Here is a 27,465-nt window from a genome sequence, read left to right as displayed (position 1 = left end):
CCGGGCCGCGCCGCGCGGCCGCTGCCAGCGGCCCCTAGGACCTTGGCTAGCGCGGGCGGGAGCCCGGCGCGAGGGAGCGGCGCGCGGTGCCGGCGGCGCCCGGGCGGGCCGCGGGGCTGCGAGCGGGAGCCGGAGCTCGGCCCGGGGAGCCGCAGCCTCCGCGCGCGGCGGGGACGGCTCAGGTGCGGCCGCGCCGCCTCCGGGGACCCTCCTCCTCCGCTCACCTGCTCCCTGACGCTTAACGGCCGAAGCGCTGAAGGCTCGGGATGCCATGTGTTTATATATCTGTATTTTCTTTTTTCCTTCTTTTTGAACAGCTCTCTTCCTGTAAGGAAGCTTCCTTAGCTTACTTGGCAGGTGCCTGGGTTGTCCGAGTAGTCGCTTTTCCCGTGGGATGGTTCATCCTCATGGCTTATCCTTTGGAGAGGGGGGTTTCCTGCGGGCGATGTGTAATTCCGCGGTGAGGGGAGCGGGAGGGAGGCGAGGGGCTGGCGGCGTGCGGGATGTACGGGGATCGCTATGGCAACGAGCAGTGTGAGGAAAAAGATGCACTGGAACTAAGGAAAGGCAAAATGAGCAGCACCGTTCTGTTTTGCTCTTGTTTGTTGTTCTTGTAAGTTCAAATTGATGTTTTTAGTGGCCCCTTTTATTGTGGAGACTGTTAAATTGATGGGATTGTTATTTTTATTGCTCTTATTTTCTCTCCCTGATCACTGTGCCTGAGCCAGCTGGAAGCTGGGCTTCCCAACGCAGTGCGAATGACTGAAGTCCCAGGGCTGCACTCCCAGCTCCAAGTGGACGGTGGTGCTGAAATGACCCCCTGCTCCTTGGGCTGTGCTTTCCACAGGCCGCACTGGGGGGGCTTTGCTCAGTCCGACCTGCCCCCAGCCACCCCTTCCTGCTCTCTAATTGGAGCCGCCTCGCGCTGTGGGCTGCGCTGGGGCGTGCGGCTGCCTCCTGGCCCGCGCGCAGCTCCAGTGTTTGCCTGGCGCTCCTTCCAGAGGCCGCCTCCAGCCCCTGCCCAGTCCGCGTTAGTCGCTGAGGTTCTGGCGGAGCCGGCTGGGTTTTGTTGGTAACGTGAAACAACCTCTCTCAGCAGTGGCCCAAGGCACGAGGATGGCTGGCCCCAAAGCCACAGGGCTCTCCTGGGACGTCGCCTGGCTTGTCATTGCTGTCTGTGCTCATCTACAGGTAAGGGCTGGACTCGCTGCTGGTGTCATGGCTCAGTCTTTCCCAGATGATCTTACTGCATGCTTATTACTGCCTTTTTTTTTTTTTTTTTACTGTGGGTGTTTTTTTTTGTTTGTTTGCTTGTTTTTATAGAAAACTGCTCAAGCTTTGGGAATGAAGGGCTGCAGTGAGCGGGGAAAACATGTGTTCCCTGTCACTGAAACTAATTTTGAAGACATCCACATGGGAAAACTGTTATTTTTTCTTTTCCTAGTAGCCTTGTACTTGACTTTACTATGTAGGGACCAAAGAAATCTTGCCATATGTGTATGTAATACCTGAGATTTTTCAAGGTAATGTGGTTATTCATTACCAACTAGAGGTTTAGCACTTGATAAATGTTAAGGTACTATCAGTGACAGGAATTATAGAAATATCTGGGTAGAAACATCTGCATCTAAAGCTTTTGAAGCAAAGACCATCTTGCAGGCCCCCAGAAAGATACTCACCAAGTTTCAAGTGTTCAGTGTATTCAGGATTCATGGAGGAAAAACCATAGCTGCCAATTGATCTACTGCTGATACATGACCCAAATCAGTTCCAAGAAGTGAATATTTCAAGAAATATGGTATGCTGGCATGCAGCAGAGAGGTTGTTACAGTATGTCATCCTCTATGTTGACGGTGCCCACAGTACAGGGTGTTTCAAAGATTCTTCAGTCTTAAATATACCCAAATGAAGAAAACTTTAGAAAAGGGCAGCTAGGTAAACTTGGGAGCTTTTCTTGAAATGCATATTAGTAGTATTGGTTTCTGAAGACTTTAGTGTGGCAGTTTTTGACAAATAGTGAAATCTTGGTCTTGCTGAGCAGTTGTGACTTCAAACTGGAACCTGTTGCATTGGGCATAATGTAAGGATACATCCCAAAGAGTGTTTAAGTGTAACGCAACAGGCAAAAGTAAATTTGAAAGTAATATGTAGAAACAGGGAAGTGGTACTGGACAGCTCAGTAAGCAGTGATCTATTTGGGATGCCCTTTGGGTTTTAAGGGAGGGGAAATGGGACTCTGGCCCATCCGCAATAGCACTGTTGTGTGCAGTGTGTGCTATGAGTTGTCTGATGAAGGGGGGGGTAACTGTTGATAAATGCCTCCCATATCTGTATTATTATCTGTACAGATCCTTATCTATATTATTGTCTTGGTCTATGCTAGCTGGTCTGGAAAATACGCTGGTTACCTGGTATCATGGCAACTTGTTATGAGTAATGGACTTGCCATGTAAGTCAAAATTTAGGTGGCTCTTTGCTGCGAGAGTGCTTGGGTGCTCAGCCCTGCCGACAGGAGAGCGGGGTCTCTCCCTTTGCTTTTTGCCATTACTTCTTTCTTCTGTAAGAACAAAACTTTCCTGGTTTACTGGGCTTGTTCTTGTATTTTTTTGCATGTAAGCAGTTGAATGACTTTGTAATAACCTATAAAATGCTCAGAAAATGGTATGTAAAGTTCACTTCATAGTTCTGAGTAAGATGAGAGTGGAAGTACAGGGAAGGGAAGTGTCAGCTTTGTGTTTGGGCCTTTGGGTTACGAAGAGACCAACTTTTTCTCTTTTATAACATTTTTCTCCTATAATTTTTCTTTCATATTTATTTCGTTTTAGAACTGGAACCAGTAATGGCATAGTTTCATCTTCTCCACAAATGGTTTGGCATAGCTTCACTTGTCTTTTTGTAATAAAAACAACCCAAACACATTGTAGTAATCAATAGGCTATTATAGGTAGCTTCATGAATATTTCCATCTAGGTCAATTTTTTTTGGTCTTGATTGTCCTTTTAAATAAAAACTAATGTAGTTGGCATATTTGAGTCATTAGCACTTAACCCCACTCTTGTAGGAGGCCCTTCTGCTCCTAAATTTTAGGTGTTTTATCACAGTTCTAGTCACATTAAAGATATTTTATAGTATTTAACATAACATTTTTGGTATCCAATAACCATTAATTCTTTAATTGGTTGCTTGGGGCCATGCTATATGGACCACACACAGTTTTTCTACCCTAATACTGTACCATAGCTTCCACTTGTGTTGTTTTTGGCTATTCAAGTGCTTATGTCTGGAGCTAATCAATTAGAAACAATTGGATGCTGGGCAAGGTCACAAGTCTCTGCCATGTCACTTATGTGCAACTGATTAATTTCATCCTGCTGGAGGCAGGTACGGAACAAAATAACGACCATTTAAAAAGAATGCGGTGGAAATGTGGTACGAGTGTAACGCAAGAAAAACTTTAACATGAGAAGTTGTTAAAAAGAGGTAGCTGTTACTGAGAAGAAATGAAAGTTAACTTTGGTTGCAGGAGCTCTCGGATTCTCGAGGAGCACGGGGAAGGGCTCTGCACAGGGCTTAGCGAGGCACTGTGCTAACAGGCAGCCGTGTCTCGGGTTTGCGACAAGGGCATTTTGTCATGGACAGATCAGTGGCTCTACTGGCAGATTACTTCAGTTTTATGGGATAACCTAGGGAGTGGTTTACTAGGGAGGCACTGCTAAGCTCCCTGCTCATTGAATCTGTCCTGGGATCAAGAGCTGTGCTATGAACTTGGCTTGTTAGGAAGCTTATGAGCTAGGCCTGGGCTTCAGTCTTCTGCGGGCCGGGGGAGACTGTCGAGTTGCGCTGATGCAGCTCGAGTGAGGGGAGCTGCAGCAGCCTATGGCCAGTGGTAATGCAAGCAAATGATGTCTGTATGCTTCATGTGTATTTGTGTATATTAGTTAGCTATAGCCTTATCTTCGGATTTAAATATTCGTATTCACTTATTGTTAAATATGCAAACAGAATTAGTGGAAATACCTAAGAGATGCTTTATTTTTCTCATATGATAGGAGGCAAATTGATAAACAAAGTAGAAATGTTTAAGTGCAGTTATGCTGTTTAAGTTCTCTTGTGTGGATATGGCTATATACTGGTAATTGAAACTGTAGGATGCAGCCTGGTACCAGTCTCTTAACCTCTTAAGATAAGCCTTGTGTGATAACATTCAGCTAGACAGTGTTATATTATGAAATAGATGTAAGAACGTATATCTGTACATCCTTACTAATGGATTAATGGCAGCAAGAAGTGATTGTTAGCAGATTTACATAGACAGGATGTATCATCAAGAATTTTATTTGTGGATTCATTTTAGAGTTATTCTCTGGTATGTTGTTTCCCAGTCAGCAATTCAGTGTTGTTTTCTTAGGTGTTCCTCCTGTCCTAGCGAAGCCTTCTCAGTTGGTCCATTTTATCTCGAAAGACGTGGGGTTGCTAATGTCTGAGGAAAAGAGTGATAGCAAATGTGCTGTGTCAGGATATTTTAAGAAGCACTCGCTCTGGATTTCTAGGGAAAGAAATGTTTCATGGGTCACATATTCACTGAATAAACTGTTGGTTGCTTCCATGACTTATGTTGCTGCATTCCCTGCATGCATTATATTTTTTAACTATCTGTGATATTTTGGATGCAGAAGATATACATGCTGAAAGCATTATCTTGCTCAAAATGATTCTGCCATAACTGATCTGCCAAAAGCTACCAACATAGTAAATGTCTTTAAGGTTAGGTTTTGCTGGTCCAAAAATCTGATGTCCATTATATGACATAGTGGACTTGGAGACCATCTTTGTGGAAAACCTTTGGAATACTGTTTTATAGTCACTGAATGTATTGCATGCTGATGTTCAGAGAATAGATTATGATCTACATGCCGTACAATAGTGAGGATTCTTAAACCTTTAGTAACCTTAATAAAAAAAAAATAATCAGGATGAGATTTGCAAATCTACAGTTAAATCTGAAGCAGTTTCACTTTTTTGTAGGCAGGCTGAAATTCTGGACCCATCTGGAGTTTTGCCATCAGCCTCAATGGGCTTGTGGTTTTAGTCTTTGTCTGAAGACTTAAATGCCTTTCCTGGAGAAAAATAACACTTTTGAGACTCTGCAGAAAGTATTCTGACTTATTCAATGTTATTGACAAGCTTGTAACTCTGTGACAGCCTTACCAGAAAACTTACGTAAGTTCCTGAGCTTACTTTGAATTTATGACTAATAATTGCTCAACCACTGCTCATAGGATCTGAACTGCTGTTGCCCCCAATTTGCAATCCAAAAGAGTTGAATTGCCAGAAAACTTGTGATGAATCTCAGTTTTTTGACTCAAGTCACAAACTATATGTGGATACTTTTAAAAAATATACTCTAATTGAAAATTTATCTTGGAGATGACCAAGAATCCCATTGATATCAATGATTATTTTACCCTTTCATTGCTTTGTTTTTCCTTTTTTTGGGGTTAAAAAAATAATGATGACTGTGATACTCAGTGATACAACTCATTAAAGTCAATCTTGGTTCTTCAGCTGAAGTATGATCCAAACCAATGCATTTCCAATGGGGCAAAGGTCATTTAGTCTCCATATCCAGCTGGATTTTGAATTCTGTGCTGCATTTTCCGACATAGGAATTGGTGCTAACTGTAATGGTAATTTCTGACAAGATCATGATAAACAGGCTGAGGTTCTCAAATCAGTTGTGTGTAGATCTGCAGAATGCTGATTTAAAACTAGATAGAAACAAAACTAAAAAAAGAAAAAAATTAAGAGTAGTTTCAGTATAGGAATAATTTGTTGCAGCAACCAGTGATTCCTAATTTCTCTTGGGGGGGAAGTTAATGAACAAATAGCTGGAGGATGAGCTTTGGTTTTAGTAGGTACTTGCAAGGTTAGTCACTGATAATTACTCATTGAGGTCTGCTTGGTGCAGCTGGAGCCTTCCTATTCCCTACCAAATTCGGACATAGAGATAATCTGTGCTGAGGTGTCAGTTGTGTGCATCAAACTGCACTTTGGCCTTTGCACTATGGAAAATTTATACCATCAGTTGTGCTAATATCAAAGTTTTTTTTTTTGCCAGCTATATGAAAATGAAGATTTGGGCATTTAGAATAATGATTTGGCTTCAAAAGAAAAAAATATATGTTAAAATTGTGTCCCTTTTATTTGTTTCTACTTTTTGAAACTGTAGATGCCTCACATTTGGGCATTTATTTGGGCTTATCAGGGCTAAGTAGTTATTAAGATTAAAACAGAGTTCTGTGTGTTCACCTGAATCCAGGAGGTAAAGTTTAAGAAAATGTTAAAATATGTGGCTTGCATTGAGGTAATACAAATATTAAGTGATAAAGGATTTACAATCGAGCCTCTATACATAATGTTGGTGTTATCAACTAAATAAAAATCTTAACACGCCGATTTAACAGTCAGGTCCAACATTTGCATAGATGGATGCTGTGCACTTAAGTGCAGTTGATTCCTAAAGATGTCTTGCATAGCTTTGATACAAACACAGAGTGAGCTTAAGTCTTGTGGCCATGTGCAGTCCAGCACAGTCTGTCTTGGACAGTCCCAGTGTAATTTGTCAGATGCAGAATCTCTGTAAAACAGAGGGAGCTTGTGCGTGGTGAAAGAGTGGGTTTGTCTTAGAACTGCAGTTTGCTAGTGGGCCCAGCATTCCAGAAAGGACATTGGATATAGCCACGGCAACTCCGGAGAGACAAGTGAGGGAGGTTGGCTTTTTGTTCTGCTTGCTTTTTTTCCTGGTTATGCAGACAGAAGTTGGAAAGGAGAAGCAAGCAGCTGATGGGGTACAGTACAGGCTCTCATCAGTGAGTCTAGATTTGACCCTAGCTGGACTTCTGCAGGCAACTAAATGTTGTATAAATTTCCTTTTGAAGGCTTAGTGATCATAAAGGCTAATAGTTATTCATCTATCTGTATTCTTATTCTGATAGAATCTTACACTTTCCTGCAGGTTTTGGAATAATAATTTTGTTTCTGTTATTTGGAATAATAATTTTGTTTCTGTTATTTGGGAAGGAAAGAATGGAAGGGCTAATGTTTATAGGTTTGTTTTTTTTTTGTTTTTTGGGTTTTTTTTTGGTAGGTATCTTGGTTACTGATCTACTTCCAGCTTTTGCTATAGTGCATGCAAAATCCTACCGTCTCTCATTCGTGTGTCTCTAGGGTAAAACATCAGATGTGCACAAGTGCCTTAGAAGAGCAAATCTTCCTCTTGTGAACAAGACTCACATTTTCTAGTGTGCAGCACTGCAGTTCTGCTATACTGTCTGCACTCATTTTTGCTGGTAAATATCTCCTTTAGGTTTTGATGAATGTATCTAAATAACTTTGCTTTGCATGAAAATAACTTTTTTTTTTTCCTTGATATTACTTGAATTCTATAGACTATCAAGTGCCCTTAAATTTAAGGGTTTTCAAAATAGCCTCAGCCCAAATTCTAGTAACAAACATAGTTTTGAGAACTCACATTTTGAGCAGTGTCTTCTGCTCAGGGATGATAAATTTAGTGCAACTATAGTAACATTTTTCAGAAGGGTTTGTGTGACATTGAGCCTTTCCTTTGAGTTTCAGTGAGATTTGAGCCATTAAGTTTAACACAAATGCTCTTAGGTATGGTGCTAGGCTGGGTTTTTAAAAACAAATTACAGGCTAAATTTCCATTAATCCAATGGGAACAAAGCAGTTAGCTGCCTTAGGCACTTCCAAAACTCTGGCTAACCATCTGTCTGCATATTTAGATTAAACATAAACTTTCACTCTTAAAGCTCTTTTGGAAAAATAAGTTTCTGATGTGTAAGTTCTAGCACTGGCGTGTGTATATACCCAGTAATACCTGAAAAGTGCAGGTATAAGCATCATATGTATTTAAAGGGAGGGCAAGTTTTGAAAACGTGGCCTGATATAGCCCTTCCAGCCAGCTTATTACATAAATTGTTTAGGAACAATGTTATTTCTGTTTCTAATTTTGTATTTATTAGGTTTAACATCATTATAGAGAGAAAATGAAAACAGTATTCTTAGTCTGTTTTGAGAAATGCGGTTTCCAAGAATTGTCAGTTTGTCATGCTTCTGGATCCACTAGAAACGCACTGAATGCAAGTCAGCACAACTAAATAGTGAAGCAATATTAAAAATGCATTTATGATTGTAATTACTAGAATGTTGCTGTATGCTAACAGCTGTCATTTGTGCCATGGTGGGAGGTCCCAACTGGTTAATGAGGCTACTTTGTAGCGCAAGTGGAGCATTTGTTTATATGCAGAAACATGCATTTCTGTGTATAATGCTTTTTCTGTCACTAGGTGCTTTGCCAAAAATCTAAACTCCTCTAGACTTATCGGATACAGTCTCTTGTGCATGCAAACAGAAAAGGGTATAGTTTATAGTGTGAATATGTATGAAATGATCTATAGGAGCTCCCTGTATAGTCAGTAGGGACATCAGGAAGAGTTTTAGCTTAATTCTCTGATACTAAAAGGCAGCAGATCAGGCAGCTGACAGGGATGTACCTGCACAAGCAGCGAGTGCTGGGAGCATGGCACCATTTTCTCTTGGGCTCTCTTTGAAAGTAAATGTTTTCTGGCCTGCACCTTGCAGAAGCTCTCAGAAGGCCACAGAAACTGGCTTTATTCCCAGCTGGCTGATTGAGCAACAAGTTAGCTAGCTCCAAAAACCAAACAAAAAAAAAACAACAACAACAAAACAAAACCAAACCTGGCATCTCCTTTGCTTTGCTGCAATTTCCATGTATTTCTGGATGCTCCAGGTTATATATTGACAGAGAAATGCAAAAAAGATGCTGCAAGTAAGAGCTCCAGTCCATTCCCAACTGGTTCTTTCCAGGGAGCTTTCCTTTCTTTTCCCACTCCTGCAGCCCCTTGCTGGTAGAGCAGTGGTGACAAAGAAGAGAGCTAAACAAGCTCAGTGCTCTCTGTGGCTGCATAACTGATCAAAGATGCTGAAATATGTTTCAGCTTCCTCTCATGAGGGTCCTCCTTTATTAACAGTTTTCAAGGTCTCATTGCTCATTTGGATCGCCAGTTTTACCGGGATTCAAGGGGAGACAGGAGAAGTACCTGGAACAGCCACTAAGGTGACTGAATGGGCAAACCAGAGCGGGCTCAGAAGAACCGCTGGGAGTCCAGGAGGGCACTGCAGGGAGGGCTGGTACCTACTCACTCTGCAGTGCTCTGCTCTGGCTGCCCACATACAGCTGCTGATGGACGAGACAGGTCCTTGTCTGCCCAGCTCAGATCTGCTGATGCCACTAGCTCCTTAGGGCAACACTTCAGTTAGAGTCTCTGGTACTGGTGGTCATGACTCATAATCCAAAAACTAATGCTAAAGAAATATATTCACCAAGCTCCAGATGTCTGATGATGTATTTTGGGCAGAGAAGAGCTTGTTCAAACCCTAGGCAGGTATTCTGAGCTCCTTTGTGTCTGCCTGTGGTTGTGGGGTGTGTTTTTTTTTTTTTTTTTTTTTTTTTGTGTGTGTGTGTATTTACAACAGTCAGTTATTCATTTTCAGCTCTACAGACATTTTTGTTATATGCTTCTGGCCCATCTTCCAACTTGAAAGCTTTAGAGCCTTTTGAAGGTATGCAATAAATTTGGGTCATCCTGCATGGTTGCTGGAGGAGTTTATTTTTTAAACACCCACCACTATTTCCTTGCTGTTGAGCAAGATAAGAGTAGTGACTTCTGATATTTTACTAAATAAGGTTTGGCTTAAAATCCACTTTGAGCATGTGAGCAGTCCTTCTGTGAGCTGCAAATATTCCAGACACTTTGCTTGCTTGAATGAGACTTTGCCTTCACCCTGGTTATGAAACTGTGCACCCAAATGCATTTCCCACTTCCCTTTCCTTCGTTTTTCAGTTACATTGAGAACACAATAGGTTGATTAAAAATTACAACGAAAACCTCCAGAATGGCACCTTAATGTATGGCTTTTTACTATGCAGCTGTTTATCTTCTGCTAAGAGGAAACTCTAGATGTGTTTTTAATGCCAGGAGCTGGCTTAAAATGCCATTACTTATCCAGAGGGAATAGATTTGAAAATTAGTAAGCAATTAGATCAGTAGGCAAATACATTTCACTTAATGTTGCAAGTCTCATGGGTCTTGCAAATATCCTGTTAGCATCACCTGTTTTTAACTTGCAACCTTCTAAATCTTTACCTAGTTTTAAAGAGCAGTGTTACTTTGAAAGTGAAAATTACCTGCAGTTTTTTATTTATACGTTGAATCTAGGTTTTTTAAATCTTGCTTGGTTTGTGCAAGGGCAGCAGAGATGTGCATGAAACACTAAACTGCTAATGAGGAAAGCTTCCTTCTGTAGAAGACCATCCTCATGACCCTTGTGGGTCTTGCTATGATCTTCAGAATTTGCTTGAATTATGCCCTGAGCAAACAGTGATGTATCTATTTGTAATTGCTCATTTTTCTTGCTGAATTGAGGCCTCAGTATGTCATCTGTCGTATGTCACATAAAAGCTACTATTTAAAAATGAGGGGAAAATGCAGGAATTGTGGCCTTTTCTTCATTATTTTAAATGGGAATGGCAATTCCTCGAGGATGCTGAAGGAAAGACCTTGTTCTCTCTAACACAGGAGTGCCCCAGCCTTCCCTTTCTTCTGGAAGTTCACATTGATTCAGTGTGAGGACTCAGACGCCTAGAACTTGAGTCCTGGAATCGGATTCGGGCTGCGGAGCCCTGCAGCCTTCATTAGGTTGCTGTGCCACAACTGAGTCCTTAGTTTGTAAAATCGAGGCTTTCTAGCTCGACAGGGCGACGTTCCGCAGTGGAGCGACGCTGCCAGGGAAGCCTCGGGCGCTCTGCCTGAGACCTGAGTGAGACCTGCCCATAGGAAGCAAAGCGAAGCTGCAACTCGTTAGTGCTCACTGGTTGGTTATTGTGTTTCCTGTTGTGCGCTGTGAATCACTTCGTCTCTTCTTCGTGTAACTGCTAAGGACAGATGGCATTCAAAGCTGTGTCTGCAGCTGTTAGTTTTCCTGGAAATTGGCTGTGTTTATCCTTCTGGAAAAAGACAGAGATACTCTGAAAGATAATTTGCCTGCTGCTTATAAAGCTTGCAAAATTTGAAGCAATTTCCATTTTTTTTTTACATGTCAGTTTTTATTGTGTGTCATGGAAGAGCATTTTATCAGGTGTTCCAGGCCATCCCTGTTGGCAGGAATTTCTCTGAACTACTGCAGAGGGAAACATCAAAACCAGTCCTTGGAGCATGTACGCTATTTTTCAAAAGGACTGCAGCAGAACATGGAAATTCACTTTTTAAAAATTGATGTGGCCTTTCGCCAGCTATAATGTATTCAGAAGATTGCTTTGAACCTTTTAAGGGGTTGTACTCTCCATTGCATGGTGCAGTCTTGCTAATGAAAATAAAGATGAAAACACAAGCACATCATAAATAAGGAAGATCTGATGGAGAGTTGATTTCTGCATGTAGTGTTTTGTCCATGCATATGAAAATTGACATCATGGTGTTGGAATGTTGACCGTGTTTTGCATTTTGCTAGCTGCTTTTACTGGAAAGCATGTGTTTCAAAGGGAGTTTTCAATTTTTATAAGTCTTTGCCTCCACAATAGCCCAGTCTTATTTTGAATGTGCACTTCAGCTATGAATAAAATTTAACTCATGAAGTAAGAGATTCCTCTGGCACAAACTATGAATGAATTATGCAGACATGGACTAGTACCGTGTACGTCAGGATCAAATTAGTCAAAGCTAGCACTGAGCTTTCTGTTAGCTGTGCTCGACAGCACCTTACTCTCAGAGGCAAGGTATTAAATCTGAGGAACTCCATGCAAGAAAAGCTGTATTAAATGTTGGGATAGCATAGCTGGCTCCACAAAGCTAACATGTTGTGAGAAATTTTCACAGATATGTCTCCTTAGGTCCAGAAGGACTTATGAAAGAAGAGAGTGGAGTTCAAGAAAGCAGACTAGCAGCAAAGGAGAAGTAGGATTAGCCCTTGGTCTTGAGAGGACTCATTCAGATAATGCTGGCAAAATCCATTAGGTAATGGGATGTAAGGTGTTGGCCTTTCTTCAGCCTTCATAATCTGACACAACTCATTTTCCCAGTGTCTCTGGGTTACTCTGCAGAATGTTGGCAACCTGAGTTTCCCATGTCATCAACTCCGTCCAAGTCTCCTGAGTGAGGAGTTTCCTGGTAGAACATCCTTGCACCTGCTAAGTCTTCCCCAGCTTGTCTCAAAATCCGACCACTCTGAACCCATTTCGAAGATGACTCTGTGCAACTACAGCAGTTTGCTAATTTTTATAAACCTGATTCCTGCTAGTGATGAGGAGCAAGCAAAGATAGGCCCTGCTCCCTTAACCTGCTCCTTGTGATGAAGGACACAAACCCTTGTTGTATTTTCACTTGCTTCAGGGGTCTGAAGGGGAGATAGGTAACTTTTATTCTTAGGAACTAGACCTATTCCTTCACTTTTAAATCTGAAAAGTGGACTATATCTAGTACCTGTTGGGGTACTCGTCTTCTGCAGGAAAAAAAAAAAAAACAGAACAGATTTTTAAAAGAAGCATTTAAACTTCTAAAAATGTTATTACCTTAAGTGTGACCGTGCAACGTTGAAAGTCTGCATTCAGTGCTAAAGGTTTAGAGCAGCTGCCTGCAACTGCAGCCGTGAATACGGCCACGTGCGCGATGCGCAACGCGCGCAGGAGGCCGGGGAGACGCCGCGGCGGATGCGGGCTGCCCCCGTGCCCACCTGTATGGTGACCTGCGGCCGCCGTGTGGTGACAGTGCGGGTAGATGCTCCGGGGCTGCGGCGGGATGGGGCGTTTCAGGCCCTCGGGCAGGAGCAGCGGCAGCAGGGGCCGCCCGTGGGAGCTGCGGGCGCAGAGGGCTCCTGGCCGCGCTTCTGTCCCTGCCCTCCCTGGGGCCGGGGCTGCGCTCGCTGTCCCGTGAGGGCCCGGAGCTGCCCAGGCCCCTCCGTGGGCTCCTTCCCGTCACAGCTGCCACGCGGAGGACTTGGGTAACCTGCCTCATGGCACTCCCACCGCTCTCTTCTTCCTAGATTATTATTTTTAATTAAAAGGGGAAAATGAGGCCATTAAATGCTCCCCTCCAAATCAATTGAGAAAACTCCGTTTTTATGCAATTATTGTTAATGTTTCATCAGAACATTTAGATGTAAACAGCTCATTTGACATCCCAAATGTCCAATTACTACTGCCATTTAAGCTACCTGTGACTTTTTATAGGTTATTTCTAGAGTCCTGTTTCAAGCACAGCAAGCTTTATTGTTAGGGGTGAAATTTAAACTTTAATAGGATTAAGCGTTTAATAGTATAATTTGCTGCATATGTTGCAAATACAAACTGCTATGAATAGATCTTCTGTAAAAAAATTAAAGGAAGTAGAGAGCATTTGATATATTATATATAGACTTAAATCCAAGATGTTGTTATCTTTAAAGGTAATTATAAGAAGAAATTTGCAGAGTAGGGTTTATTCTATTAACTTTAATTTCTTTAAAACATTTCTCAACTGAAGTTGAATTTGGTTTCTGTATTTTGATTTTATTTAAAATGTGATGTACATAACTTCCTTTGTTCATTGAACATTAATCCAAAATCAGTGCAAGATTAGCTGTTTTTCATATATATGGAAGGAGAAAAACATTAGCAGAAGTAGTAGGTTAATATTTGTTTAAGTGGGGTATACTGTTTTTCTATTTGTCCTCACTCGCAGCAGACCTGAGTGAAAGGTTTCCTGTAATATTAGTGTTTTTTTTTTTTTTTAATGTAATTTTTATCCTTGGGAGGAAGCAGAGAGAAAGGAAAGAAAGAAAGAAAAAGAAAGGGAAGAAAGGACCCTTCCTGCCCTGTCTGTTTTCTCAGTCTTCATGAGGTGTTTGATTAATCTGCTAAATGCTCACGATTGGTTTGGGTTCTTATGGCTTTTGGGCAGTTTGGAACCATTAATGAATAACTCTGGCATGTTTTGTGATTCACTGACCATATTAAATCTTCCTGTCTTAGGCATTTTGACTTACTGCAGAATTGCAGAGATTTTATTATTGCCCTATGCTTCCTTTTAAAGTTTGTAGTTGCTTCTTTGAGGATTTTATAAAAGTAATCTTGGCTTTTAAACTCTTTTTTTGGCTTTATTGTTTTACAGAATACTTTGCAGTTGACCACTTCCTCTGCTATTAAAGCTGGAGTAACATTAAAAATATTAGGAAAATAGCTGGATGTATCATCTTAATCCTAAGAAAGGAAAAGAGCACAGGCGAGGGATGAATCTCATTCAGCCAAATTTGGGCAGTTTTCTCTAAGAGGGCAGCAAATTTCAGACCCTGGGTGGATGTGTAGGAATCTCTTCAACCTTTTTACCAAGCACTATAAAAAGCTTGAATAGAGGCATGGAATAATTACAGCTGGAGTCAGGCTCTCTGGTTGGCATTTTTACACAGTAATCAGGATAAAGGAATATCTCTCTTGGCAAAAAGAGCTGGGCTCTGAAATGGAGATGTTTTGGACTGATAATTCCAAATATAGCCAGGCTTGCAGAGAAATACACAGGTTAAGCTTCATCGCTGGGTCTTGTTGCTTGGACTGGACTCTGTTGGGGCTTTCTGTAACAACAGGTAAGATCGTACAGAGCATGGGTGAAGCCAGGCTTTAAAAAGCCCCCCAGTCAGCTTCAGCGTGGCTTAACCGTGGCGGTGGGACTCTCCTGCTGCTTAGGAGAAAGTCGAGAGAGCGACAACTGGTTTGAGTGAGAACAGATCAGCTGGGACATTAGCAGCACGGTGTTGAGAGTCGCTACGATACCCCCTGGAGGCTCTAGGTTTAGTAGTTTCTGGTGTCACAGACCTCTCCAGCCTGATGTGCTGGATATAGGGCAAAAGGAATCCTGTGTAATTAAATAAAAGGGTGGATGAATTTATTTCTCCAGCCTTTGCACAGTCCATTGTTCTTGGAGGCTGGCTGTATTTTGAAAAGTCTTAGAATGCTAAAGACAAACATATGAGAACCTGGAACCAAGCTAAAGCTTTAGATACTGAGCTGTTAGCGTTGGCTTCCTAGCTCACATTAGCTTGTACTGGCAAACTAAGAGCTGACTGCGGATAAGAAAATTCAGGGGAGGTTATTGCCACAGATCCATTCAAAAGTGCTCACGAATAGTTCAAAAATATTCCATAGGAAGAGTACCGCTTTCTAAATCTTTAAAAATTAAACTGTGCTGTCAAGATTTTGGTTTAACCTTATGCATAAATGCTAGTAGTAAGAGAGAGAAACCATTAGATATGTAGAAGTAGGTGGTTTTGCACAACTGGTTAGATATCAAGTGTGTATTTGGAATTCCTCATGCAGCCTTTGCCCTTGCTGGTTTTGAAAAGTCCTGGGCAGTGTCCCATGTCCTGCAAGAGGCACGGCGGCCTTTCAAAAGACAAGGTCAAGAGGGAAATCAAGATTGCGAACCCTGTTAGAATCCACTGCGCAGCACTTGCTTTTGAGAAGCTGTTTACATGAACTTTGCCTCCCGAGAAAATAGAAGTGTTCTCAGCTTCGCTGGAGCAGCGGAGGCTGAAAGAAAGAAGGGCCTTCTAAAATACGTGTCGCTTCCATGCAAAATGAGAAACCAGCTCTAAGAAAAATGCGCTAATGACTTATGCTAACAGCATCAACACAAGTCAGTCCCTCCAACACCCTTAGGAGGGTTTTTGAGGAGTTTGACTACAAGGCAGTTTTGTATTCAAGTGTGTGTGTGTAACTTCGGAGTAGCCAATAAGCCCAGTGGAATGTAAGTAACTTAGGGTACGGAGTGAAAATCTAACTGCAGGTGGGTAGTGATAACTTTTCAGGCTGTTAGAAAAGCGATGGAAACAAGGCAGCTTATTTCACTAGTCCTCTGTCAGGTCGGCATAAGCTTCTCTGTGGTATTTTGAAGGAGTAAAATGATTCTGTTGAATTTCCCATAGAAAGATGATATTGGAAAACAATGCAGGCCTCCGGCCATGTCTCCTCTGCCGTGTGCTGGGAGCCGTCCCTCGCGCAGGCCCCTCTGCTCGTGCACGGCCGCGCGGGCCAGGGAGGCCGTCCTCGGCGGGGAGGCCGCGGGCCGGGGAGGCTGTCCTCGGCGGGGAGGCCGTCCTCGGCAGGTGGGGAGGCCGTCCTCGGCGGGGAGGCCGCAGCCCCGTGCGGGCCGGGGAGGCCGTCCTCGGCGGGGAGGCCGCGGCCCCGCGCCGTGCGCCTGACGTTGGCAGCGCGCGCCGTGCGTCGTGGCCGGGCTCCCAGAGCAGCGCACACGGCGAGGCAACGTGCTTCATGACAGCCGCTTGAATGAGAATACAGCGGGGGTGACAAGGGATGGAATCGTGTGGCCGGTCTTTTAGTGTTCCTTTCACGATACCTGTTTTAAAGCTAGTTGCTATTGAGTGTGTTTGAAGTATTGGCCATAAGAAGGCCGAAAGTTGCACTTTAGTAAGTCACAGTGAAGATCCTTGGTACCTGAAATACTGAGGAAGAACAAAATGCAGAGCATTAACATGCATAATCCAGAATATCAACTGGAAATAATGTTTTTGCCATATTTTCACTGCAGCTAGCCATTTAAGAGGGCTTCATATTTCTCTCTGTGATTCTAAAACACTAGAAAGTGTCTTATTTACACATGTTCTACTCTGTTCTCCATGCTTCATCCTTTTTCCGTCACATCTTTCTATAATCATTTGGATCACTTTAAAAGTTAATGAAATTACTGTGCTGGTCATGGAAAATGGGAGATAAGGTAGTAGTGTTGAAATTATCCCCATTAGAGCAGTCATCCTGTTTTGAATTAGCAGGTTCTATTTTCATTTTATGTCTGACTTGCTCAGCTGTGTCTTCTAACATTTCAGCAATTCCAGTTCATTCCAAGGATTTATTTCCTTCTTTCCAGCAGCAGATCCTGTGTTTATCTTTTCTCACCTTGGAGCCCTTTTCCCTCCACTGTATCAGTCCTCCAGTACTGCTGTACACATCACACAGTCAGTAAACTAAAGACCATTAGTCTTACCCATTGCCAATGAACAGATGACTGCAATGCCTGTCAAGTGGGCTTTTTAATTGCTTTTTTTTTTTCTTTAAACAACTACAGTGGTTATCTAAGTACTGACATGTGTAAATGTACACATGGAATACTGTCACTTGATTCTAGCCAGAGGAATTTTGAGCAGTTGTGAGGACAGAGCAGTCTTAAGATTAAAGGTAGGTCCTCTTTCATATTTGGTCTTTTCGCCTTTGGGAAATTCATCTTTTGGGGTGCTTCTTCTTTATGCAATTTACTGTTTGTTCAGTTCGGGACTTTTTCCGCTCAATCTTTGCTTTGCTAATAGTAGGCAGTGTGCCTGGCTTGAAAACAACACACAGTTAAAACCTTGGCCTACTTGAGATGCTATCACTGGTAAGAGACAAAGGAAGACAAACTACCTTGGAGAACCGAAAAGAGGATTTTAAGAGGAAATGAGAAGTGGGATGGGTTTAGGGCATTGAATCTGGCACCACTAGCTTGAGGGAGTGGGGAGCTGAGCCCACTTCAAACGTGATGCTGGGAAGTTGAGTTGGGAGCAGGGTGGATGGTGCCTGGACGAGCGGATGGCAGTGTCTGAGCGGGGGACCCGTGTTAGTGACAGTGTTTTAGCAGTAACGGATCAGGTGCTCGATGATAAAGATGTTAGAAATCAGTGGCAATAATCTCAAAGGGTAAGAGCAGAGGGGCTAAAAGTACAGAGAGCCATTGCCTAGGGGCAGGAAAGCGGCCTTCCAGGGCAGCACGCTTCCTGTGGCTGTTGGGGCATCAGTGATTCTCAACATCGCTAAAGCTCCAGAAGCTTAAAAACTCTGGAGTATTTGCAGAAATGTGTTTGAGACTTAGAGGTTGCGTGCTGTGAACAGTTTTTTGGGGGGAATTTCTCTTTAAAAATCATGCTGAAACAGGTGTGCACATGTGGAGGGCGCTTGGCTGAAAGGCATTCACCTCACGTGCCTTATTAATAGCCTTAAACCAACATTCCTGCAGCAGAGCCGTGACCATTTAACTGCTTCCTTATTGTGGAAATGTGGCTGGCCGAGGCAATGCGCTAGGCTGCTCAGTCTGTAAACCCTGCAAAGGGACTTAGTGCAATGGAGAAGGAAGGGTGGACAAAGAGCTGGGTTAATATCACTCAAATTATCAGTGAGAAGTGGTGGAAAATTAACAGTGGAAAACTTAGGTTTTCCTTACCATGTGTTAAACACATTCATGGTATAATTTAAAAAATTAAAATGAGTGAACATCTGGCTGGGGCATTCTCTATAGTCTAATTTCTTTCAGGTGAGAAAGGAGTCATCTGCTAGAGGTAACAAGGGGGAAAACACTTTTAATTCCTTACACTATTTTATTTGGGGTAGTTGGGTTTTGCACCTGGAGTTTTGGGACCCTTTTTTGGTGATCCCACTGACAAGTTGGCAGCAGGGACTGTCAGTGCCCAGGACAGTACTGTCCTCCAGATGAAAGAGAGGGCTTGGGCCAAAGCTAAGTGGGTGGGTTTTTTTTAAGCTTCTGGCCATTATCAGGTGCTGTATGCACAACCTTCCCCATTTTGTTGGAGGAAAAGGGAGAAAATCATTTCTGGTAATAAAGGATGGCATGAGACAGCAGCAAAAAGCCTTTCTGAAGGTTTGGAGCAGAAGCTAGGGAGTTTCAGAACAGAAGTAATATGCAGAATTTAAACAATGAAGATCATTAAATATGGAAAGTGTTTATATATTTTTGCAAATTTCATGCATTTTGCATGATATCCTCTAAACCGTGACGGAATGTCTTTTTGAGAACATTTCCTACTTCGAATAAATGCCGACTCGCTGCAGAGGCTTCCTTGCTCGGGTCCGTGGCCGCAGGAGGTGCCAGCAGGGCCTGGGCACAGCGTGAGGAACGCGGCGCCGTGGAGGTCGCCCGAAGGATTTCGCTCTTTTAATCTATACACGCACAGGCCCTTTCATAGCCTTATCTGTGTATATTTATTCTTGGTGGAAGTCTCTGAAGTAGGTCAGCAAATAGTGCTGATCAGCAAAGGCTGTTCTTGGGCTTTGTGTTATTTCAGATTTGGTTATTTTAGTGTAGCAAAGTGACCTTTGTGTGTATGCCAGAAGCACGTTCTTTTCTAGAAGGATATTTGTATAAGTGAACTGTTCTCCCTTTCCTCCGAAGGGGAGTCTTTTCACCTTGTCCTTTGTACCGTCTGACTTTGATTGAGGTGTGGATGGTACCTGTTCATATGGTGTTTTTTCAAAAACCTGGATCATCTTTTTTCTTTGAGAGATTGTTTTTGATTGTAGATATTGGTTGTTAAAAACTTATCTTTCAAGTCTGTCATCATTGCTTAGTTGCATGTCTCTTTGGTTCTCCCAACTGAGTTTTGGGCTATTTGATTTTCAGTGTAGGGGAGAGTTGTGCCAAATATGTATTTTCTTGCAAAAAATATTCCAGTTCTTGGTGACTGGGGACTTACCTGTCCATTGCTGTTACCAGAACCCTCCAGTTGTTCACTGCAGCAGAACAACTTCATACATTTTATTTACCTGTTTAGTTCATGACACACACACCATGCAGCCACCGATGACAACACTGCACGCACAGTGCGATGAAAAATTGCTAGTGCTAGGACAGGCTTTTCTTAGCCACAATATTTGCTGATTTTTTTTTTTTTTTGCCTGTCACTTGAATCAGAAGCATTCCATGCCCTACACTTTTTCCCCTCCTTTGTGCTTTCATTATGCAACAGGAATTCTCTTAAAAATCTGGATCTGCCACTAGTTCTAGCAGGTGTTTGGCTTCTGAGCGCCAGAGTCTTTTTCCTTATGCAGCTTATGGATGAGAATTTCACTGCCCTTAGGCACAATTTCAACTGAAGTATATGAAAAGCATGTTACCATGTCAGTTCAAATTATATCACTATTGAAGAAAAAACTCAAAAGGAAATTAAATACAAATAATCACACTAACATAACATTAATAACATTAAGGTTATAATTTAAATTAAAAAGAATGAGGAAAATCTGAGTCAGAGGTGCTGTGTTGTTCTTTCTCAGACTCTCCTGAGAGTAGCCCCTGTAAAATGAGGATAATGACATCTCGGAGTTATTGGAGACCTCTGTGTGAATGGTCTTATAATACTGTAGTATATAAGAATTAAATGTTGTTTCCAAAGTTGGTGTAATATACTGTGTAAGAACCAAGTATTGAGTGCAATTCCGAGTAGCTACTCTCACCATGAGCCTGTTTATGTGATAATAGCTAACCAATTTTGCAGTACCCTACAAGGCATGAGGTCCTCTTCTGCTCATGTAAAAAAAGGGGAATTACTCCCTGCTTGCATCAGCTTCCCGAAGGAATAACCCTGCCCGCAGAGGGACTGCTGCTGTCAGCAGAAGCCGTTGCGTGCGGGATGGTACCACGGAACCATAGCAGCTTTTCCCCTTGTTACGCGGTAACCCCAGGGTCTGTGTTCATGTGTGGCCTGCCAAAGTTATTGGGGTTTTGCTTGTGTCCACTTGCCCTGCTGTGGTAGAGGCTCCTGGCACTCGGAGTTGCATCATGTCCTCTCCCTTGTTTTATTTTGCTCTTTATTTCTTAAGCAGGATGAATGTCTTCAGCATGCGTATTCACTTGCTGGGCTTTATTCCACTGCTTCTGACAGTGATCCTCTGTAACATAAATGATGTTTCTTTATTGGCTTTTGTAAATAAATCTGCTGTCCCTCATGGATTAAGATTCTAGTCTCCTTCAGTGTGTCACGGGCAGGACAATCATGTGTCCAGAGAGACATGGACACGGCCGTACAGATTTGTTTGCAGAAAACAGACAGTCATTAGCAGCTTATCAGTTTAGCAAGAAAAAATTATTTCACCGCATAGTGTTCATGATGAAGGGTATGTTAACAAAACTTAAAAAATATGATAGGTTGTTTGTTTCCTTTTTTTGCCAAGGACACTGACAAAGTATTTCATGTTGCATAGTTTTCCCATGGAAACTCTAAGGATCTTTAGAAGCCTTCAGTGAATATGAGATAAATGCTGAGTTCCATGAGAACAGGCTCCTATAATGCTGAAAGCACTTGATTCATAACAAGAATTTTGCCAATTATTAGATTACTAAATAAATAATAAAAGGTGAGCTCGAGCTGGAATAGTCTAACATATGGTGAAACAAGAAATAAAAAGTCTTTTTAGAGTTCAGTTACCCATGTTTGTCTTGCTTGCAAGTCATCTTAAGGAATGGTTTTAATAGCATTTTCTGTCTCACTTCTAGATTTTTTAAAAAAGATATTTCTCCCCTTCCAGCATTTCAAGAGTAGAGGTGCGTTGTGGCAGGAGACTTTGATTAAAACTTTAGTCTTTTTATTTATTGTTATCCAGTTTTCTCTCCTTCTGGTAAATCTACATCTTTGCAGGCCTGTTCTCTTCTTAAAAACAGGTTTGTCGGATGCCTTTTCATATGTGAAACTACTCTCAATGGTAGTAGTAAGACCCATTTTTTTCAGTATGTTTTATCCATATCGTCTAAAATTGCTTTTACATCAGCTATAAATATTGTTGTGCTTATTCCCCCAAGGCTAAACTGAAGACTTTGGAAATGATTGGGCACTGCTTGCTTGGAAAGCGGACTCTGATGCAGAGCTACCAACTTGCTGGCCCAAAGTGGGAGTGATCAGGATGAGCTCTTAAGAGTGCAGTGGTTTTCACCTTGGTTCTTACTTATGTAAAGCTAAAGAGCACCCAATAACTAGTGTCATGCAGAGTTGTGCTAGTGAGGAGTATATATTGCAAAGGATGTTGTTGTGCTGCACGTGCAGGTTGTTAGTCCCTGGCCCTGTAATAAGGGAGGCTCTGCCACTGGGAGCACTGGGAGCACTTTGAGTGCACTAGTACAGACCGTATAAAATCAAATATGAGGCACATCAGGGCCTTCAGGATGACGGCAGCGTCTGCCTGGAGGAGCTTAGAAGCAGCTTCACTTAGGGAAGGAAAATTCTAGGGTTCATATTTCTTATGGAAATATGAAGCAGAGTTGATATTCAAGCTGGGTTTTGGCTAAATACTGCTGCAGCCTTTCAGTGAAAAGTTTAATCTCTTAGCCAAACCATAGTGAGAGAAAACATAAGTAGTAGTTGATAAATATCCAAAAGCTTAATCACCAGTATAAATTTTAGAGGGCACAGAAAAAATAATGGTCAAAATGTGTTGATCTCAGCCTGCAGCCTAAGTTATGCCAAAGAAAATGTATTTACGTTTAATCAAGAGACATTTTTGTAGAAATAACCTTCTAAGAAGACTGAAAAATAGCCCCCTAATTTAAAAACAAAATTATCTCCATTATCCTCCTTATGTTCAGTTTTGGCTTTAGGTTGTGCAAACCTATAGCATGGAAAAAAGGGTTTAGGCTGAGTATTACTATCTGTGTGTTTGCAGAGCTGCCCTCATGCGCTGCTGAGGAGCAGAAGGGCTGCTGGCTGCTGTGAGAACGGGCTGTGGCAGGAACAGCTTAGGATCAGTTCTAAGCAGTAGGTGCTGCTCTCCTATAGGTGAGCTTTGAGTTTATCTCGAAGGTTGAGTTGCTGGCTGCTGCTGCTTTGTCTCTAAGTAGTTTGTATGAAATATCTCTGAATTATCTTTCACTAACCTTCCTATGGCCCTTCAAGCTGCAGGCACGTTTTCCAAAGCCTGGCTTGTTTTTGTTATGGCATGAGGAGGTCTAGAATGAAATATAATCAAACAAAAAATCAGTTTTGGGCTTAAATCAGAAGGCAAAGGCAAACTTCAGACCAAGCATTAAGGTGAAAACCTCCTCACTGTGGAGTTGCGCGCTGCAGTCCTGTCTCCAGAGGAGCTTTTGGTTCAGCCTTTAAGGCTGCAGTCATGTCCCTTCTGACATCCCTGTTGAAAACCTGGAAGAAATTTTCTGACTTTTGGGAGTTCTTTTATTAAGAATTGTTTGGCTTTCATCAATTCAGCTGCTTAGCAAGTGTCCTTTGAGTGCTTTTTCTTTTTAGGAAAAAAAAAAAAAAAGAGATGTTTATATTTTAATTTTAGTTTGAAATGTTGGCCTCTAGGTTTAATATTAATTCATATTTTTAATAATTGGCTTGGTTTCCAGAAATGCTGAGCTGTTGGCAGCTTCTGTGGAAAGTCAGTTCACTGACAGGGTCTTTAAGCGATTCGAGCATCTAGAGTTAGTAAGTTGTTTTTGTAAATCTTGGCCATGACAAAAGCTAATCTGAGTCTTATTAGATATTTATTCGTCAACATTGCTCTGGCAATATTTGAAGTTCAGAACTGCTAATGTAACTTTGTTTATCTGATAACTCCCTATTTCACATGCTTTGATGAGACTGCAGTGATGCACTCCCGTTTTTTTGTTCTAGTCCTTGAAAACGCATTAAACTGAACTGCTATTTAGTTGGTATATTCCTTCTGTAGGGCACAAATCAAATGTTAGAGGAATTAATGAGCCTTTGGCATTTAAAATAGATCATTTTGTTTTATTTGTTTGTTTTTTTTTGCACTGTTACATGGAACAGTTGGTCTTGTTTTGCTTATGCTCTCTATTTTTAGCAAGTGTACAGACTTAGGGAATGACTGATTAAAGTCTAGATAATGCTGATTCACATAAGGAAAAATGTGTAGAAGTACATAATTCACTTTCTCTTGATGCGTTTTTGGCACCTCCAATCTTTCTTTAAAGTTATTCCTTTTCTATTCTATGTACAAGATCTGTATTTTATTCCTGATTATGTTCAAATCATTTCAGAGGCATTGCATCCATCTCCTCATCTTCTTGACCTTTATAACTCAGGCTTAACAGAACCCTCAATTTCTAAAGCTACTGTTGTTTATATATAGATATGGAACTGTTACTTTCCAGTGTCCTGGTGGCTATGGCTATATAGAATAGTGGCATCTTATTATGGTGCTCAGTTAACTTTGTAATAGCCTTTGTATTGATTGATCCCCAAGAGTTGTAGACTCAATTACATTTTGAAAAATTTATTTCAAATTGTAATAGTTTAAATCCTTGGATGAAATTCTTAATCTTTACTTTGGAAAGAATGACTGATGAATGCCTGTAGTGTATTAGTCATAGGGAAACTCCACCTTTTAGGAATTGCTTTCATGTGATAATTATGTGTTAATTGGATGGCAATAATAAATACAAATTCTGGCATTAAGGAAAAAAGTGATTGTATGGTAGTTTTAGAGTTCACTACAAGGATGCCTTCTGGGTGAAACAAAACCAGAAGATGTGCCCCAGCAGAGCACCTCGTGCTTCAGCTGCCCACAGATGGGCATCCTGCGGAGCTAGCTGAAAATAGGCCCCTCTCCTCAAAATGTGTGTTGTGGCCACAAACGGTTTGACCTGCAGATTCAGTCCTGTTGGGCTCTGCTACTTGGTAATGCAAGCACTGCCTCGGAAGGTCTCAGTAATCTCTTGTGATAATTTGACGGGGGGAAAAAAAAAAGTCATCTTATTTTCTGCTTTTTTTGATTATTATAAAAGCTCAATTCTCTGAGAATTTGATTTTTATTTATTTTTCATCAGCTCTAGTTGCTTGATGTGACTTGCTGTGATAGCTCATTGTGCGTTCTTAGATTTTTTTTCATGAAATGCTTTGCTCTGTTTCTCCTTTAGTTATCTGGGTAGGCAGCAGTGCCTACTGGCAGCTAGCAGGTGATTTTATTATTATTATTATTATTGTAATCTTCTCTGTTACTTTATAAAACATTCACTGTTAACACTGGAAATTGAAACTTGCTCTGCTTGCAAGTCAGATTTTTCCTGCTTGAAGTCTAGCAGGTATTCTCCAGTGGCTAGCTGCTCTTGAGCTTTAGATACTAAAACTGAATGTGTGTGAGTATACAAAGAAACCCCTATTTTTCCTTGTCATGTTTATTAAAATGTTATTTCAGCTTCAAACATTGGCATCTTATATATTTAAAGTGTAATACTGATGAATGTTCAAAAACTTTCTATTTTAAATATTTACCTTATGAATGAGAAACACAAGTACGTTGATCACTGTGTATCCCTTTGGCAATTCTGTTTATGGGAAATTAAGCAGCAGCATGATATATACAGCTTTCTAAGTGTGGTGGAATAATTTGGATACTCGTCTGTTCTTGAGTTCAGCAACTCTTTCCAAAATATTGTTATAAATTGCCAGCACTTAGCACTATTCTTTTCTCCAAAGTATTTTACAAATATAAACTAAACTTTACAATACATGATTGATATTGCTGAGGTGGTGTTGTAATTGGGTTTTACATCTGGGGAAACTGAGGTAGAAAAGTACTTTAGCCCAGGCCACTGGAGACTGAGTACACGTATCCCTTTGCTCTTAGTCCTATGCTGAAATCATAGGATTACATCATTCCCGTATTCCCTCCCGTTGGATCTATCGATAGCCCATTGAATCCAGTGGGGAAAAGTGCCAGATGATGTCGGCCAAGTTCGTGTCTGAGTTCAAGTGAACGTGTCAGGGCTCGCGCGAGCCGCAGCCAGCTCGGTGTGGCGGCAAGCGCAGCCCCGGCCCTCTCTTGGCTACTTTATGGGGAAACTATTGTTATCAAATGTAGATTTATTCTTCACATGTCGTGATTTAGTTCTGCATAAATAAGGTTTAGACTACAGTGTATAAGTGAGACCACAGGAATAATGGGCTTTATAGGAAATGTCTCGATACCACAATGTGAATATGAGTTACTCTTATGCAGGGCTGGGGGAAAAAGCCCTCTTGAAAATCTCGTTCACTCTTGCATGCTAAAATGTGACCTTATACCCTAGTCTAGACGTGTCCTTTTCAAGAAACGTCTAGTTTATATGAAGATTGCTCTATTTGAAGCAAGCGTGTTAACTGAATGCTCGTCACACGCGCTGGGCCTGGCAGCCTGGGCGCCTCACGGCTCCGCGATGGGGGAAGCCTCTGCAGGCCGTGGCCTCCCGAGGGCCCTCCCTGCACGAGGGGCTGCCTCGCTCCTCCTCCGCTGCGGGCTGGTTCGATTAGGTGCGTTCTGCTTGAAATCTCTGGCTGTCCACCGCAGAGGTGACACCTGCATTGGGTACCGTTCTAGCTGCCACTTTGGAGGCTGGCTGAGGGCAACTCTTAGCTTTTCTGTAAAATTATGACATGAGTGTCTAAAACACAGTCAAACTAAGCCCCATTTATTACGTTGACTCACTGGGAAATGTCCAGCAGCAACTTGTATAGTTCAAGTCTTGTTTTCGTCTCTAAAACTTTTCTGTCTCTTTGATGGTGGTTTTGGTCTCCTTGTCCTTTTCCCCTCTCTCTCTCTCTCTGTGCCATAGCTGGACCCAGTATTTTGCATTCAGGAGAGCTGCTCGTTTGCTCTAATCGATGTCAGAAGTGCCAAACTTATTCCCTCCTTTCTTCAGAGCTAAATATATATCCAGTTCTGGCTTGTGTGAAGAGCTGCTCCCATTTAGGGCTGGGTATCTGCAATGTCATAAGCAGGTGCAAGTGTTTAGCTTGGTGGGTTGAGTTTTAATTTTTGAGTCCTGCCAGAGCAGGAGTTCTTATTAGCTGTTTTATTTTGCCCGCTTTGGCTGTGTCCACAGCAAGATGTAATGGTAGCACATTAGACACAAGTGTTAGCTGTAATCTAAGCAGCTCGAAGAGCAGCCACTGAACACCTGCAGCTACAGGCCAGTGTCGGGGCTTGCCTGGGGCCCTGCATGGTCACACTGCGGCTCATGGCCGTATGGCAGCGATTTCACCTCTTGTGATGCCCGCTGACAGTGTGTCTCATCAGTCCCATCTTTGGTTTTACCTAATGAACTCTTCATGGGCAGCAGAAGAGCTCCTCTCTCCAAAAGTGTGGACTCTAGCGTTAAAGACATTCTTGGAAGGGCTTGTGTTTCTTCCTGAAGTGGAATTGCATTTACTGCTCTTTCTCCCGCCCTGTCACTCCCAGTCTGTTTGCACAAGGTTAACTTCCTAGGGTAGAGCTTCCGTACTGCTCTTGTGATAGGAGTAAGTGTCTGTGCAGCCTGTTTAGTGAATGTCTTGGATGCTTTAGTGCAATGACTCTACTGAATAGGCACTTTTCCATGTGTCTAGCACGTTCCAGGTACCATACACTTACTGTATGTGCAGGGATCAGTTAAGCAGAAGCCATTTGTCTTGTAAGAGCCCAGGTGTCTGGCAGCCCAGTTGGAGCTGCTAATTCCAGTTCAGACAGAACCAGCTCCTCTGTAGCCTCCAGATGAGCCATTCTTCCTCTCCCAGCTCTCAAACTCTGTTTACCAGCTGCAAATGACTTAACTAGCAGGGACTGCTGCCCGGTGTTAGAGAACCCTGCCC

The 27,465-nt window shown here is 42.1% G+C and overlaps 1 protein-coding gene across 2 annotated transcripts in view; it reads left to right on the top strand.

The window, feature by feature from the left end:
• The first annotated feature begins 1,083 nt into the window (after positions 1 to 1,083).
• ADAMTSL3 (ADAMTS like 3) overlaps positions 1,084 to 27,465 on the top strand; it is a 176,366-nt gene continuing 149,984 nt past the window's right edge. The window contains exon 1 of one of the 2 annotated variants that reach the window (XM_010213962.2): positions 1,084 to 1,191. In XM_010213962.2, coding sequence (XP_010212264.2) covers positions 1,117 to 1,191 — 75 coding nt within the window. In that variant the 5' untranslated portion in view covers positions 1,084 to 1,116. The remainder of the gene's footprint in view (positions 1,192 to 27,465) is intronic. The other variant, XR_015914404.1, reaches the window with a different exon arrangement.

Source organism: Tinamus guttatus, unplaced genomic scaffold, assembly GCF_059628265.1.
Source record: "Tinamus guttatus ecotype Peru unplaced genomic scaffold, ASM5962826v1 Tinamus_guttatus_pri_ptg000004l, whole genome shotgun sequence".
Lineage (NCBI taxonomy): Eukaryota > Metazoa > Chordata > Aves > Tinamiformes > Tinamidae > Tinamus > Tinamus guttatus.
Note: the sequence above shows the minus strand (reverse complement) of the source record. Positions and strands in the feature narration are given on the sequence as shown.